At 27.4% G+C, this 17,869-nt stretch overlaps 1 protein-coding gene across 3 annotated transcripts; it reads right to left on the bottom strand.

Annotated features, from left to right (window-relative positions):
• Window positions 1-3,046: 3,046 nt before the first annotated feature.
• Window positions 3,047-16,539, bottom strand: LOC132936559 (transcription intermediary factor 1-alpha-like). 3 transcript variants are annotated; one of them, XM_061003300.1, is made up of 15 exons: window positions 16,275-16,539; window positions 16,108-16,184; window positions 8,448-8,612; window positions 8,182-8,348; window positions 8,014-8,106; window positions 7,667-7,815; window positions 7,081-7,191; window positions 6,824-7,018; window positions 6,634-6,755; window positions 6,463-6,566; window positions 6,049-6,139; window positions 5,817-5,964; window positions 5,565-5,757; window positions 5,342-5,488; window positions 3,047-3,536 (listed from the first exon to the last, which is right to left on the bottom strand). In XM_061003300.1, the coding sequence occupies exons 3-15, from the start codon at window positions 8,599-8,601 to the stop codon at window positions 3,432-3,434; spliced, it is 1,779 nt and encodes a 592-aa protein (XP_060859283.1). In that variant the 5' UTR covers window positions 8,602-8,612; window positions 16,108-16,184; window positions 16,275-16,539; the 3' UTR covers window positions 3,047-3,431. The 3 variants fall into 3 exon arrangements, with proteins under 3 accessions (XP_060859283.1, XP_060859282.1, XP_060859284.1); XM_061003299.1 differs by lacking the exons at window positions 16,108-16,184; window positions 16,275-16,539 and adding an exon at window positions 10,645-10,765; XM_061003301.1 differs by lacking the exons at window positions 16,108-16,184; window positions 16,275-16,539 and adding an exon at window positions 9,184-9,267.
• Window positions 16,540-17,869: the final 1,330 nt, after the last annotated feature.

The raw sequence follows: 17,869 nt of genomic DNA on the forward strand, positions 1-17,869 counted from the left end.
GCCCCACTAAGAAAAACTATAACTCCTTGATTTCTTTTAGGTATTATCAGTTAAGAAAAAAAAATAACATCTATAATAATTGTGATTCATACGTTGAATTTTAATACTTAAACCAGTGTTTTTTTTTTCACTAAAATACTAGGAAATAGGAATGTACCAATATCTACCGGTGATAATATTGTAATAATAATTTTTATTTATCAATGAAACAGCTAGTAAATACATTTAAGTTACAAGAATTAATATGATCAATAATTACATTACACCAATGACTTTTCCTCAAGAGTTTGCTTGATATTTTCTATAATTAATAATTATTGGTGATTACCAAACTAACGTCAAACTACATAATATACAGGGTTTTGAATAGGCAAATTCAATATTTAATTTATATTTAAAAAAATTAGCAGGTTGCGAAAAAAAATGTATTTTTCTTGTATGGTGAAGTCTTGAAACTGTTATTATTATATAATATTCGACTTCAAAAATTGTAAACACCCTATTTCATTATATTTGCACATTTAGTTTAAGGAGTTTTGTATAGGCAATTTTACTACAAATTCAATATTTTTGATATTTCCTCGCAAACATTTGCAGTGTTACAGAGATAAAACTCAGAACTAGAATCACTTTCCTGCCAGAAAAGATGATGATGTAGAAAATCGAATCATTTTAACTGCCCCAAAAGGTGATGACAGACACAAATAATAAAAACACACATCATTGTTAAATCAATACATTCATCGTTGATCTGAGAAACTAAAATATTAATATTCAGTTATGTAGGTAACTCTTATACATACATATACATCCAAAAATATATTCAGGGATAATAAATTATTCCATAACGCTTTTATAGTTCGGAAACTGCTTACTGACCAACGTACGTTTAAGATACAAGCCATTTTATTCAGTGTAACACTGTCGTTATATTATTACACAGACTTCTATACTACATAGAAACTTCTAGTTAGTACTTCTAGTAGTACTTCTGTGCTATATAGAAGATTGGAGATATATCACTGGCCATATGAAGATATAGTCATATAGTGACTACATAGAGTAATATTACTATATGAGTGACATATAGTTTTCATATTATATAGTCTGTGGATATATCTCGTGATTGACATTATATATCTATCGTTCTTTATATTCAATATACGAGCCCGTGTGATAAATAATAGTACCATTTTCACCGTCTTTTATTTGTACGTGTTTTTAAATTTTCGTTTTCGCCTAACCGGCCCACGATAGAACATTACCGTTTCGCGCATGTATACTGACGGCAGCATAGACCAATAAACCACGGACTAAGATATATATTATAATAATTAGTGTTTGAAGTATGAAATATTTAATTTTGAAGTATTTCACAAAAACGTGAAACATTGACATTTTTTCAACACAAATAAAAAAACTATTTATTTTTTTTTTTAACACAATGTTCAGTGTTTTAAATTCTAATGTAACAATTCAGTAGGTATATAATATGCATGTATACTATTGTATACCTACCTACATAATATTATGTATCATTTAAACATTAAAATATTTAAAAATTTTGAATACCATTTTAAATGTATAATACCAAAGGTTAGGTATACATTTAGGTACCATACAATAATTATGAAGGTGATTTACAAGCCCGGATTAAGACCTTCAGGAGCCCAGCGGCCAATATACGGTTGTTGGCCCTCATCAATAAAAACAATTCTTTAAAATTATAAAAGTAGGTATACAATAAAACAAATTTAAACCTTTTTATTTAAATATGATAATAATAATAATAATAACAATAATAAATGATAATATATGATAATATTAATGAGAATAAAAATATTAAAAACATAATTTTTTTTTTAATACATATTTACAAATAAAATTAAGTATTGTTTAAGTAAAAGTTTTTTTTCTAGCTTTTTGAGTAGCAAATATTTCTAATGTTTTATCGAAGCTTACATTTTGAAGATCATCATTTTCTGTTGATAAAATCATTAATGATAACAAATTATCTTGTGTTTGTGAAGATCTATTTTTATTGTTAATTCTGGCCAACTTCGAAAATGCTCTATCTGCAGTACAATTAGCAAAAGAAATGGTAAGATATATTCTTAAAGCAATATGAATGTTAGGGAAAATATTAATAACATTACATTCAGTTATCCATTCAAATATCTTGAGTGCATCACCTCCATCAAATGTTGGTTTTAACTGATCCCAAAACTGCTTGAAATGTACTATTTCATACTTTATTGAATCATCAACATCATCTTTATATACACTAATGAATTCGTTAACACTTTCCTCAACATCAATAGTAGACTCAACATGTAGTCTAGTTAAGAATACAAAATTTTCAACTACTACACTATATGCATTTATTCTTTTGTCCAGTTCTGAGCAAAATTTATCAACTATTACATGATGTGTTTCAAACCGAAATTTATCAATACCACTAAGTGCAGTTAAAGTTTTATTGTTACCATTAGGAAATTTTTTTATAATTTTTCTTTTCTTTTCATCTTTATATATGATACTTATTTGGGAGCAAAACTCTCCAACCCTATGTTCATAGACCATGTTTGAATCCCTTAAACTTGAAACAACATTTTTTAAACTTTTCAACAAATTCACAGCTTTTAAAATATCATTGCTTTTGCTTTGTAAATCAATAGATACTTTATTACAATGTTGTAATATGCCATTCCAAAATAGACACAAACATTTTTTTCAACAACACCTTTGCATTATATTTTGTATCCCCATTTTCATTTTTGCTATCAGATATTTCAAAAAGTACAGTTAATATAGTTTTATAATTAATAGTGAGTGCACGGCAAGCCTCAGAATGACATGCCCATCTTGTGTCACTTAAAGATTCCCTATACACACAAACCTGGCTATGACGCTATGTGTCCACTTACCATGCTATATGTGATAAACACAGTCGACGGGCCCCATCGCATGTTGTTCAAACAAGAAAAAAATTAAAAATAAAAATATTTTTGTAGGTACTATAAAAAGTGAATATTATCACTCGATGTAATTTTAAGCCGAGAAGACTATGGGCCCATTTATTCACAATAAAATGTGAGCTTATTTTACTATATAAATAGATCCATTTACACATGCAATCATTAATGAATTATAATTTAAATTTTAAATGCTTGTTAGTAGCTATATACAACATAAATAAAGTAAATTATACAATAAATAGTTTTAAAAAATGAATAGATAAAATTAAAATACAACTAATAATAATTTAAAAAAGAATAATTAAACATTTATAATAAACATCAAATAACCTAAACTTTTCATTCGATTTTTATATAAACAAAAAGTACATTATTAAATATTAAAACAAAACAAGTGGGTTAATAATTTGTAGAGTCGGCGTCAGGTTTGATACTATTTGTCTTAGATTATTATTATTCTAGAATTGCAGGGTCGAGTGTTGGTATCCATAAAGATATCATTCTATCCAAAGAAATCTGAAGTTCATCTGCAGACTTATAGAATGGATGGCTAGGTGACTAAAAAAAAAAAAAGTTTTATGGCTATAAATTTGTAAAATATCTAACCTAACCTAACCTATACTTTGATTTGTTTTAAAAATAAAATATAACTTGTGACTCATCATAATATACTGGACTGCTGTTTTACAATCTTGCAGCATTTAACTGGACCAATGTAAATTTAATAATATTTTTATTTGATAAAATAAAAATAAAGGAAATGTTATTTAAATTCAAAGATAAAAAAAGAAATTTTATTTTTGTTGTTTTGTAATGAAATTAATATATTAATTTTTTTATTGAGTTGAGGCTTCATTATCTAAGGTCATTATCCTGAAAGTTATTTTTAGTTGGTTTTTAACTGTGAGAGAGGGTTTGGTTCGGAACACGTGTATATGTGGCGATGATTTGTCACTAAAAACCCGGTTGGTCATCCATCCAGGAACTAGCAACACCGGCTGATATTATAATACAGTAAATTGAAATAAATATTAAAAAACACAGGGCACTTGGGGAGTGCCGACAGAAGCGACTATTTCTTATGTGGCTGTGACTGTATGTTTTAAAAAAATTATGTTTGCTAATTATTAATTGAATATTTTTAAATAATATGAGACATTAAATTCTTTATAGCAAAAAGTTTTTTATATTTTCAATTACATATTTTTACATATTTTTGTAACATTTTTGAAGATTTAAATTTTTAAAACTGATAGTATAATGAATTTTTATAAATTTTCATTATTATTGCTTACACGAGTTAATATTAATATTCCAATTGAAGAAAGTTGAATAGCCCAACAGCAAACATTTATGTGGAATTAAGAAATGTATACTCTATTCGGAATGAGATCGTACCCCGGCGATGACCAGTTTTTGTCGGACGGTGGTCAGACATATAGTCAGACGTCATCCCCACTACAGCGACGCGTTGGACGCTGGCACGGAATAAAGCCACGCCCATGTGCACGACTTGGCCGCCAGGGTATGATCTCATTCCGAATAGAGTGTACTTACGCATAGCTCCCAGAGAAAATAATGTTCCTATCGGTTTATTGTTTGATGGACATGCAGAAGAACTGTCTTTTCCATCAATATACCTCGGTCAATTTCGTAAATTTAAAGAAGGTTTCTCTGTTGCGGCATTTATGATGGAAATTAGTGAACTCAGGGGATCTGACAGAAAAAGAGTTATGCCCCATTTCTTTAATAATTAACATTTGTTAATTTAAAAATTTTAATATGATGCAGTACAGTTGGTATTACTGACACCGTAATTTGGGTTGGCAACATGTATATGTATGAATTTAGTCGCGTTGGTCACCAGCCAGTTTTCGTTACCCGGACTATAGCATTCCGTGACGCAAAACAAAAGTTATTTTTCCGTGCAAGTCGTACACCTATAGCTCGCTAAAAGGTAGTCACTTTAATAAATAATTCTTATTTTGGTGTAATTTTTTTTTAATTTGACCTTTAAATTACCTAACAATGGTCATTAACTATAAAATTAGCTAACTGTCTTCCATTACATTTTTTCTACATATTTATAAATATATAATATCTTATACAATTGGGGATGGTTACAATTATCATTAATTAAATAAAGTAATTTAAAATAAAACCTGAGTACAACAAAAATCATAATATTAAATAAATAAATAGTAAAATATGTATTGTTTTAATTATGTAAGCAAACGACTAATTTTTGGCAGCAAAAATATAATGTATTGAAACAAGTTGATAAATATTTTTTTGCTGTGCCATGCTTTTATGGAGTCTGAAAGAATAAATAACATTTAAAATTGTATATCAATAATGCTTACAGAATAATATGTTTTTCCATTTGTTAACACTCTTTTCATATCTTTAAGCATATCAACAAGTGATGTATACGATGCATCAAATTCTAAACGTTGCTTGATATTATTCAATGATATAGGATCAGAAATTTGTTCATAATATACTGGATACTATAACACACATTTAATCTTATTTTACTAAAAATTGAATCTTATTTACAAACATTTTTATATCTGCATATCTTACTATTTCTCTATTCAAACAATCTCGATAATGTTCACTGTCCTCATTTTGACAATACAACTCCAGTAATATACGTTCAATAATTTTTCGTCCAGAATAATCAATATGACCTCCTATCATATTCTTTTTACGTAAGTTATTGGCATGGTTTATAATGTCTTGGCAAAGTGTACACTTCCAAAATTTTAATGATGGACTATAAAAATATATAATTTACAATAATTATAACAAATATATAATTTAAAAAATAATTACTCTTTAGGTTTAAGCTCCTTAGCTAATGAAGGAATATGACAATTATTATGATAAAACTTATTACAGCATGTGCAGTTTATTAATTCTTCAGTCCATTGATTACAACAAGAACAATTTACAAGTGGTTCATAGTCTGAACTGTCAGAATCTATAACACAAAATTTAAAAAAAATGTTTATCATTAAAAACATTAATATTATAAGTATATAAATTGTGTGTAGTAAAATTTTACCTTCGTCTATAATCATTTCATTATTATCTTTTTCTAGCTTAACCATACCAGGTTGTATCATCACCAGTTCGGATTTTAAAATCGGAAATTGCTAAAAATAATTTAATAAAAAATTAATATTTAAATGTTATGCACATATACAATGTTGAATTTTTTATTATACACCATTAGTAAATAATTATAAGCCTGATAGCTACATTTATAAATCATTACGATACTAAATTTGTGCTTGCTAAATAAAATAATAGAACAAAATATACTTGACATTAAAAAAAGAAATGCTTCAAAGTTTGAATCTTAAGAACCAGTACAAGCTCAAAAGTAAAATGATAAAAACAACTATCAGATTAATAATTAGTAATAGAATGTGAAATTTTTAAAAAAAATTATTGTTGTAATATTTTAAATTCTTACATCATTTTCAAGAGGTTGGAGAACTTTATTTGAGTCAAGCGTGATTTTAAATTCTGATAAACTAACAATTTTTGATGAAATAATATCTCCCATTCCTTGAATTGCTAAAAAAAAAAATTATTATTTTAATGTAATAGTTCATATATCTAATTGTGTTTGCTTCCAACTTACATTCTACAATTTTGTTCACAGATTGTTCATCATTGTATATCAATTCAGCTTTACAAGATGTTGCTTCTTTAGGCATGTCTTGGGTATGTTTCTTAGCAATTACCATTTGATCCTTGATAATTCTAAAATAGATTAATTACATAATATATTTGTATGTGTTAGTTACATATTTAACTTAAATTTAACATACTTTGAAAGTTTAATGTATTCTACGATTTTATCCCAATCGATAACAGAGCTTGTTAAACTATAATAATAATCATTTTCTTTTTCAAAATCATTGATAACCATATTATTCATATTAATATTATTAACAGCATTTGTGAAATTTGTTTCAAGTATTTTTTTTAATTCAAGTCCGCGTTTATCAACTTCTTCGTGTAACCTGCAATGAGACAATAAGTCTTAGAAAATAGTTTTTATTTCATTAAATTGTTTATAACTTACATTTTGATTCTTTCATCAATTTTGTCATTAATTTTCTTCTTATCGGATTTCAATTTCGTGATATTTTTATTTTGCATTTCCCTTATAAACTTTAAATGATTGTTTTCTTTGCTGCAAAATAAAAAATTTAAGTTTTCATATGTAAAAAATGATTAGCCTTTCCACTGCTAAATTTTTATTCACTAAAATACCCATCTCTAAATATCCGTTTTTGAACTATTTTTTTGAATATTTTCAAATGAAAAATTTAATAACATTGGACCATATTTTAAAAATATTATATTTATTTGAATTCTAAGTTTAAAATTCATATGACTAAGGTAATCAAACAGAATACCTAGCAAATTAACTTAAGTAATAACTAGAAATAATAATAATTTGAAATAAGTTTAACCTAACCAAAATAAACAAGGAAAACTACTAAATTTACTATTAAATTCATTTTTTTTTTAAATTTTATTTTATATGCTAAACCAGCATATTTTATGTTATGAATAATGGAACTTATTGTACTTCCGTACCAGTCGAAGGGTTAATAGAAGTACTTACTATTAAACATTTTTTATAATAATTCTTTTCATCATACCTTATATCAGTTAGTAACGCTTGCAATTCTACCTTGGTTTCAACGGCCATTGTGGAAAGAAGATTAAAATTATGTTTCTGATGAAAGTTTAAATGACAAAGAGGACAAAGCATAATCGAACATTTTGTACAAAATACTTCTACAGATTTCTAAAACAAAATAATAATGCTTATTTCTAAATACCTACCTTTAAACAGACTAAGTATAACAAAAAAATTCATAGAATATTCTTTAAAATATATTATAATTTTTTTTTTTTTAAATTTATATTTCAATCTTATTTTTGTTAATTAATTTAACAATTTAATTCAATGCTTTTAAATGTATTTTTTATACTTATAACTTACGTTCATACATTTTGGACAAGGAACAAATTCTTTTTTTAATGGATAAGTCATCATCAAGGCAGGGTTATGATCTTCATTCTTAATTGAATGGATCTATTAAAAAAAAAAAATAATATATTTTTAACTAAAGAAATATATATATTATGTCCAGAAGAAATTTAAAGTTACTTTTGAACATGGTTTGCAATACATGCTTTTGCAATGCATGCAGATTTTCTTTGCTATGACTTGACAATTTTTTTCCCAACATATCTTTAATTGTGAATGATTTGGTGCCGTAATCGAGTAATCGATGAGTTCACCTTTAGTCACTATTTTACATTTACAATGTATACCTAGGTTTTCATAACATTTTAAGATTTTATGAATTTTCAAACTTGTCTAATATTTAATGAAACAAAAAATAAATAAATAAAACATTAAGTTAATTTTACCTGAATCAGTACTTTCTCTCTTAGTGCAGTCTTTACAAATAATATGAAGACATTTTAGGATTTTTAAATCTTCCTCTATTTTTTCTTTACAAAATATACATTTTCCTACTGACCAAAGGTTGACATTCTCGTTGTTAGCCATGTCTGAATTCATTTTTTTGAAAGCTGAAATGAAAAACAATTTTAAAAAATGTCACGCTTATTCCAATATTTAATTTTACCGGTTAAAAGTTTAAAACTACTTATTATTTTCTAAAATAGTGTAATATTTATACAGTTAATATCTTGAAATAAAATAGACAGAAAATAGATATAGAGTAGTTTTTCTAAATGGTGAACATTTTAGGCATCTATTAGATATTTAGGAAAGTACATTTCATCTTTTGAATATTTTTCTAGAAAACCTTTAAATGTGCCAAAAACAGAATGTAAAATATTAGTACTAATTTTAATTATCTGTAACATATAATGTAACTTTATACTAGTCTCCTTTGAATTAATACATCTAATTTTTACTCTATCTTCCAGATATGTAATTGCTATTTGACCCGAAGCTCGAAAACCCAATACCATGATTATACAATACAGAGTACAATACCTATAATATATACTAACTTTCTTAAGGTATGCGAGGATATTAGGATAATTATTTAATATAGAGAACAATAATATCGTTTTATAAATACATTTCTGCAAAAAAAAAATTTTATCATAGTAATATTGAACCGTTTTTTACCTCTTAAATCGTTTGTGCGTAATCATAGTGAATTCAGACTTCAGAGTAAATTAAAGTGAAGTTAGGACTATACAAATAAAACTAATACTAATTAGGCTTCAAACAAAGTGTTCAGTGTAATACTGTTATAACATTGTACTGAATAGTAGTGAATACTGGATGTTGATGTTGTAGTGATGTGCTAAAAAATCGATTTTGCAAATTCAATTCGATTCGATAAAAATCAGCAATTTTTTTTTCCGCATTTATTATTACTGGCTTACTACCGACTGACACCGTGCATATTTGGACTGTGACCAACTAACCATTTAAGTGGTGAGTTCCATTGCTTTGATGTAGGCCCTATAGGACTAGAACACTTACAGTGTATACTCGCTCCAAAATTAAGAGGGACTAAGGTAGGAGTACTCGCACTGACATTAATGAGCACGGAAAACCTTTAAATATAAATTAATGTGAACCCGGGCGTCACAAGGGAGAGCTAGAACATGTTAAAAAGCATCATCTAGTTATTTAAAAAAACGTCATTTTAAGAATCGAGTTTTTGGGCAACGATTTTTTTTTTAATCAATTTTTTCATTCCGATTTAAATCGATTTCACCGACATGAATCGCCCATTACTGATGTACCCTAAAATTTAACGCCGGTGCGGCGTGCCGGCGTCTATTAAATACAAAACGAAAAAAAATTCGATGGTGGCATGGTAAAATGAAGAGGTTTATCAGAAACAATACGTATCTAAATCTTGTATCTATGTATTAGGTTCTCCGATCTTCATAATTCAATATAAGCGACTAACGAGAGGCGGAAAACGTAACACACAATATAAAGCATGGATAATATACACCTGTACTATATAGAAATCTGTGATATACACATAGATAATACAAGAATTTCTTTTATTATCTATGAATATACAATATTATATTGTTCTATGCAAGGTGGATTTATAAATGTATAAATCCACCTTGGTTCTATGATACAATGGATGTTCTTATCGAACGTCTCACTCGGAAAGTATTTATGGTATCCGGCCAAAATAGCGAAACAATTACCGCGAATGTAAAAATCGCGAATTGATAATAGCGTAAATAAAAATAGCGAATTGTAAAAAAGAGCGAAAATACATAATAGCGAAAAGAGAAACATCTGTCTGTCGGGTTGCTTATATGACACAGTGTAAAAATCAAACATATTTGTTACAATAAAAAATGGATAAAAATAGGTAGTTTATATAAATGAGATTAATAAATTTAAAAAAGTAAAGCATACAATAAAATATGGAGTGATCATGGAATATAAATGAAAAATCATTATATTTAGTGTTTATTTGTCTCTTATATATTTTTTGAATACATTCATTACAATTATAATATCGTTAAGTTCTAATAATAAGTATTTATAGTAGTAATAATAATAATTTTAAATAAAATAATTATATTCAATCCTTATTTTTATTACTTTTTACAAATTCCATTGATAACAATATTAATATATTTTTTCACTGCACACATTTTTTTTAACGAACGAAAATATTAAGTTAAATAATACAAGCTACACATTTACGCACTGTCGAACTACAACTGTAGGTATTACATTGTGTCAGCTCAAATATAACGCGATTGACAAGCTTATCCATATTTTCTATATATATATATATAAGTTAAATAATAATTAAGATAGTATATTGACGATATCAGTAGGTATAACGATATTATTGTGATCTACCTGAATAGGGTTTTGTCCTAAAATTATTTCGCTGCGAGATATTTAAAATGATATATAATTTTAAGTTTCGTTATTATGTATGATCGCTTATTTTAAAATTCCCTGTTTTTATTTACGCTATTATCGATTCGCGATTTTTACATTCGCGGTAAATTGTTTCGCTATTTTGGCCTAGACCCAGTATTTATATACTTCATGAAATTCTTATATAGTTATAATTATTAATTCATGGAAGATAACCCATTTTCTTTCTGTGAACGCTACGCGCTATGTTATTTATATACGAATACGAATGTCCTATCCATTGTATCTAAAGAATGGAGCTCCTCGTTTCCAGCAAAGACTTATATTATACTCCGTGCGAAAAAGAACGTACCCGGGCGGCGGACCAAAATAGGTTCGCTGCGCGCAGATCGGGCTTATGACTATTAACTATATGTTTATAACTACGACAAGGTTGCAGGTGGGAAACCGGTCGCCGCCTGCGCAACGATGTACGTTTTTATTTTGCACGGAGTATACACTACAACACTGTACATACTATGTAGTCATTCAGAAATCTGTAGTTTCCAGTACATCATAGTATATATATCTTAGTACGTGGTAAAAAAGTGACTGATATGAGCACTACAATGTTGACAACATGGGTACCTAAATACGTTGTCACGACTCATGGATGGTGGCATGGTGCTATAATTTTGTGTGTGTATGAGTGGATGAGGGTGATGGGAGGGGGATTCACCAAGGACTAAGATCACCTAATCTAAACTCTTTATTTTTTACAGAAAGCTTCATATACCGCATGATAAAGAAAAGAGATATGTCAGCAACTTTCCGAATTTGAATCATGTTGGCGCATCCCCACAATTTCCTATTTGTTTCCTATGGAATTGGCAGCCGTATTGCTATTCTCCGTCAATTTTATTATCAGTGTCTACGTTATAAACATTGTGGAGAAAAGCAATATGGCAGATATGCGTATCACAAAGTTGTTGACATACCTCTTTTCTTTATCATGATAATATACCGTAGAGAAATATAGAAGCCGATCGGGTTCGTGTTTACTAATGATCTGAAGGCTGAAAATCATAGAAACGAGCCCGATTCCTATTTCACATAATATGTAATATTATTATGCTCAGCAACTTCCATAGCCAGAAATTGGGACGGGGGCAACGCAAATAAAAAAAATTTAAAATAGGTATATCACCGTCAGCTTAATCTGGTGTTATGGTTCCACCACAGAATATTATTATAATATTATGTTATTATTAGAGCGCGGATTTCTATGCAATTGCATATTTTTTTCCTTTTAATATTTTTGGATTGTTGTCAGTTATCTCCACGATTCATCATAATTTGAAGCTAATGGAGAAAATTTTTTTTGCATATTTCTGCATATTTAAAGGTTATTGCATATTTTTGCATATTTTGGCAAAATTCAAAATTTATTGCATATTGAAGCGAAAATTTAAAAAAATGTATGAAATAATATTTTGTCAAGTAGAAAAATTAAAACTAAATTTCATAGTCACTAAATAATAATGTATATATATATTTATTTAAACCTTTATAAGATAACTAATCGATTACGACGTAAACTTAATCGCTCTTGCTGTGTCAGTCGGTTATTGACATACCACTTGGCACTCGGTTACATCGTTTTTCGTTGTCCGCAAATCGTTAATATGCCGAAAATAAATGTGTGTCTACCTATAATCTAAATTGCTCTTGCTGTATCAGTCAGTTATCGACATACCAGTATACAACTGAGTTTCGTCGATTGTCGTTGTCTGTAAATTGTAAATATGCCAAAAATAAGGAGTTCGTTTTCTAACAAAATTCTATTCCTGGATCGAAAGGTGCAACACTTGCAACAAAACTAAACGAGCTTTCCAACAAAAATGAAGGTCTGAAGATTCTACGAAAAATTAATTCAGTGTTATTAGGCGAAAACGTTCAGCTCGAAGATCTTTATGAAGACCCGACAATATTAAGTTGCTTCAAATATGCCCCAATAACTTTGGTTGACGTCGAACGTTCGTTCTCAGTCTTTAAAAATATGTTAACCGATAAACGATACAGCTTCACAGAAGAAAAACTTGAAATGCACATGATTATTCATTTTAATAATAAATAAAATTTTAAAAATAAATTAAGTTTTTCAGAAAATTCCCTAAATTTTTTTTTATGAAGTACCTATTTAAGTAATTAATTATTATAAGTTGTATTGTAAATTTTAAATAAATAAAAAATTTTTGCATATTTTTTACATATTTTTTGCATATTTTCATGATTTTTACTGCATATTATATGGCATATTTCAATACTTTTAAGTGCATACAAATCCGCGCTCTAGTTATTATGTAATTGTCAATTTAAAGAAAAGGTTTTCAACTGATAGTCTTCAAATCGCTGAAGCTGTAGACAATTTCATCAAATTAGATTTTAAAAAGAGTGAATTGTTTATTAATCATTATAAGGTAATTTTATTTAAAGACTTGCTATAAAAATTGAATATAACTGAATTAATAAATAATATGACCAGTGGGTTCAAAATAGAATTTTTATAATATATTTATTTTATATATTGTAAGTTATTCTTATTATGCTATTACTATATGAAAGATAATTGTTTATTGTCTAGGAGCTATATTGGATGTTAAAAGTATAAGTGTTCAATCAGAAATATGAGTTGTGAAAAACTATATACATTTTTCAACTGACAAAAGCAGTATTAGTTTAGAAGATTTGACTTCAGTACTTTCTAAAGATATATAACCAAACATATAATATAATCTTATGCAAGTTCATCTACACGTGAACGTGGTTTCTCAGCAATGGCAGCAATGAGAAGAATAAAAATATGGTTTAGGTCATCTATATTGCAAAATAGATTCAACAATTTAGCTATCATTAGTATAGAAAATGATTTTTCCAAAACAATTGATAGAGAAATCATATTGGATCCATTTGCAAAACAAAATAGATATTGTTTTAAAATAAATATTTTAATATAATAACTAGATGACTAGGTTATTACTGTAAATTAATATTTAATAATTTTGTTTTTCTTTAAAATTTGTATAACTTATATTATCTTTCTTATATATTTAAAGTTGAAATTCAAGTATATGTACGAATAAATGTATAACACCTATAGCATGTTGAAAATAAATCATGCTTAGTTTTGCATGGTGTTTACGGTAATATTATATTCTCAAGTGCTGAGAACGGCTTTGATATACAATAAGGTATTTTTAAATATAGCCCTTTCTGGAGACCGTTAAAAAAATAAAATTAGAAAAACTACCAAAATGTTTGATTATGAAAGTATAGATGATTCTCTAGCTAACGAGGAAGACAATTTCAGAGTAAAGTACTTTTTAGAGTTAGTTGACCAAACGCTGGCATCAGTGAAAAAAATATTTGAACTAATAACCCAATACAATGAACAATTTTGATTCTAGTACAGAATTAGTCAGTTGAAAAATATGAGGGAAGATGAGTTACTTAAACATTGTCAAGATTTATTAATAACATTCACAGATGGTGAATCAACAGATATTGGTGCAACTAATTTATGTAGTGAGCTGATAATTTTTCGCACTATGGTAAATGAAAATATTACTGCCCTTCAAACTCTTAGGATTCATAAAACATCCTGTAGTTAATTTTGTAATATAAACATTTCACTTAGAATCCTGTTGACTATTCCTGTGGCCTCTACTGTAAGTATTCATGTAAACTTATTGATTTTTTGTCGGATTAATGAAAACTCATAAATTGAATATCGTTAGAAATTATCTTCGTAAAACCATTTCTTAAGACAGATTTTCTGATTGACGCTCTCAATTAAAAATTAACTAACAGAAACATTAGATAACGACTAACTTAACAACCAATTTGCACTTCAAAAGGCCAGAAAGAAACAAGATATTTAGTTATTGTATTGTTACCTTTAATTTGTTTTAAAATAGATACCAGTGGTATTGTTAAAATGATTTGCTATATTTAACTCATGTTATGTCATTGTTAAACATTTTATGTATTAAAAAAGGATTTTTTTTTTTATTTATTTAACCTATTATTGAACCTAATCAAATAATTAAAATTGTTGGCAAGAATATTTAATGAATACGAATTAGGTGAGATACACTACTCATAAACATTGAATTACGGTTGGTTTGAACACTAATAAGTAATAAGTAATAACTAAAGACCGGATTTATATGTTTTTACATATCGTTACTGGGTCTATGCAGTCTTATGAGAGTAAAAAATGTGGATGATTTGTTCAATTCTGAATGCGTAGAAAAAAGTTTTTTTTGCATATTTGAGAATATTTTATGGGTTGGAGAATATTTAACTCATTTAGCATATTTTGGAATATTTCGTAAATTGTGAGAAAAAAATTTTTTGAACATTTACAATTTTTTATTTTATCATTTCCAACTCTTACTAAAGTACAATAATATTCCATTAGAATACGAAACTTTAAATACCTAATAATTAACTCACTATTAATATAAAATTGAAAAAAAAAAAAAAATTTTAAATGCATATTAAAGTAAATATAATGATGTTTATTGATTATTTTTGCATATTTTTGTTTTTTTTTTGTATATTTTGCATATTTTAGCATATTTTTTAAATTTTTAAGAGAATATAATGAGAATATTTTAAAGTTTTTTCGAGAATATTAGCATCATATTTAAGGTATTTTAAGAAAATATAAATCCAGTCTTTAGTAATAACCAATAGGTAATCCAGTATGTGTAGTAAATTCATGAAATCAGGGAGACTTATTCATTTAACAATTTTGTTCAAACCATTATCAAGGGATCCTAGTATTAACTGAACTATGTGCCAATAGAAATTTTATGTATTTTGTTAAGTGCTTAGCGAACCCATTCATATAAAAAAAAAAAAATTTCGCTCCAGGCCCCTCAAATCCTTGAGCCATCACTGGGTCTGACCATGGACTGACCTCTTTCAGCCATATTTTGTTTACATCATACCTAACTTTGTTATATGTAAATAGATAATGTATATTATATTGTATATTGTGAGGTGGTGTAAATACTTAAATATGAAATTGCGCCATTTAAAATGAAAATTCAGTCTGTCACTTGCCATTTATATATCAATAACAAATAAATAATAAATAATTGTAAGTAGTAAGTAAGAACTTACCTGTATTTCCGGGGACCAATTCCTATGTGGTTGACCACAGGAAGTATGAATTACGATGACAATGAATCAGCGTTTGTCTTTAATACACACAAAATACACACTAATTTAAACACCAATACAAATAGGTAGGTGCATGACATTAATCATAACTATATATTTTAACTTACAAATTACAATAATAGTCGGTGTGTTGTAAAGTTTACGGATTTGGGATTTCCTCGATATTAAATTATCCCATAGAAAATAAGAACGATTTATTTATTTTCCTTTTCGTCCTCACTGGATAAATTACACGGGTTAGATTAGATTTACAAAAATTATAGCAATCCGTATTTTTAAAAGTCTATACAAAGGGTGGTCTTTACTAACGATGCAAATATTTTAACGACGATTTACTGGATACACATAACGATGACAAGTCAGCGAACCGGCTTGACGACGCAATCACTTTTATTATCTAAGGTTGGGTTTTATCAATGAGCAAAATGCTGATGCAGTGATACACTGATAAGTGTCGTTTATGGAGGTACCTTCACTGTTATTACGTGTTACCATTGTGGTGATACGTCAATAAGTTGACGTTATACGGGAACAATATTCTAGTCTTAAAATTATTCTTACCAACTAGGTATTTATTACCTGCATTATTTTTTTGCGGCACTCCATCAACTTTTACAATATGTCACTCTGAAACTGGGTATGCCAGATAGACTAATTCTGACTTCACTAAAAACTTTTCAATCTAAAACTGTACATACTAATAAAAATATTAAAAAAATTGATTTTCAGCTATTTTTAAAACAAATTTTAGTATAATTTGGAAAATGTTACTATTTGTAAGTACAATATAAGTGAAAGACACAATAACATTTGTATACAACATATTTTGGTATATGATTTATATTTTGTGTAACCTGGTGGGTGGTGTTACTATTGAAAATATCTTTGTATGCCACTGGAGTAAGCTCTAGTTCCTATGATAGCTCTTTCTCAGCTATGTGCCTTGGTACCTACGGGGAGAATACAAAATTGACTCAGCATTTCAATGTTACTAAATAAATATGGCGACTTCAACCATTTAAATCAGTTTATAATAAATCTACATAGAAATTAAAATACATTTTGTCAATATTGAGGAATTATCTAAATCAGGTCATAGATTTTCATTATAGTGAATAAGTTAAAATACATATTTATAAAATATGTATTATTAGATTGACAAAATTAATTTTATTCACATTTTATACTCTACCTACAGTCTAAATTAAGTTTAAATTAAAATTTGTTTATTTAGTAATCATAGTATTGGGATAAGTTTTAAACATATGAAATAATTATTATAAAATTGCTGTTTGGCCCTTGGGTTCACTTTCACTATAATTTTAATTAATAACAGTTTTTCTTAATACTGCTTCATTAAGTTATATCAACTACCCATGCATTTGCATTAGATTTAATATTTTAATAATTAAAAACTAAGTACTATTTTACTAATACATGCTTTAGTGCTTTACTATATTTTAGATATCCTTACGTTTCAAAATTGTATGCATCATATTTAAATTATGCAAAACTTAAAGTATTTAATTGGTATTAAAATATATTACAATTGTACCTATGTCATATTATTTTTATACTGAATTCAGTAAGTACTTGTTCACTTCCACAAAATTATACAGAATACAAATTTTTTAGTTAATTTTTTTTTGTAATCCCAGAATTTTGGTTCTACTGACACCCACTACTGACACATCAATTCGCT

Source organism: Metopolophium dirhodum, chromosome 1 (genome assembly GCF_019925205.1).
Source record: "Metopolophium dirhodum isolate CAU chromosome 1, ASM1992520v1, whole genome shotgun sequence".
In the NCBI taxonomy this organism is placed as follows: Eukaryota; Metazoa; Arthropoda; class Insecta; order Hemiptera; family Aphididae; genus Metopolophium; species Metopolophium dirhodum.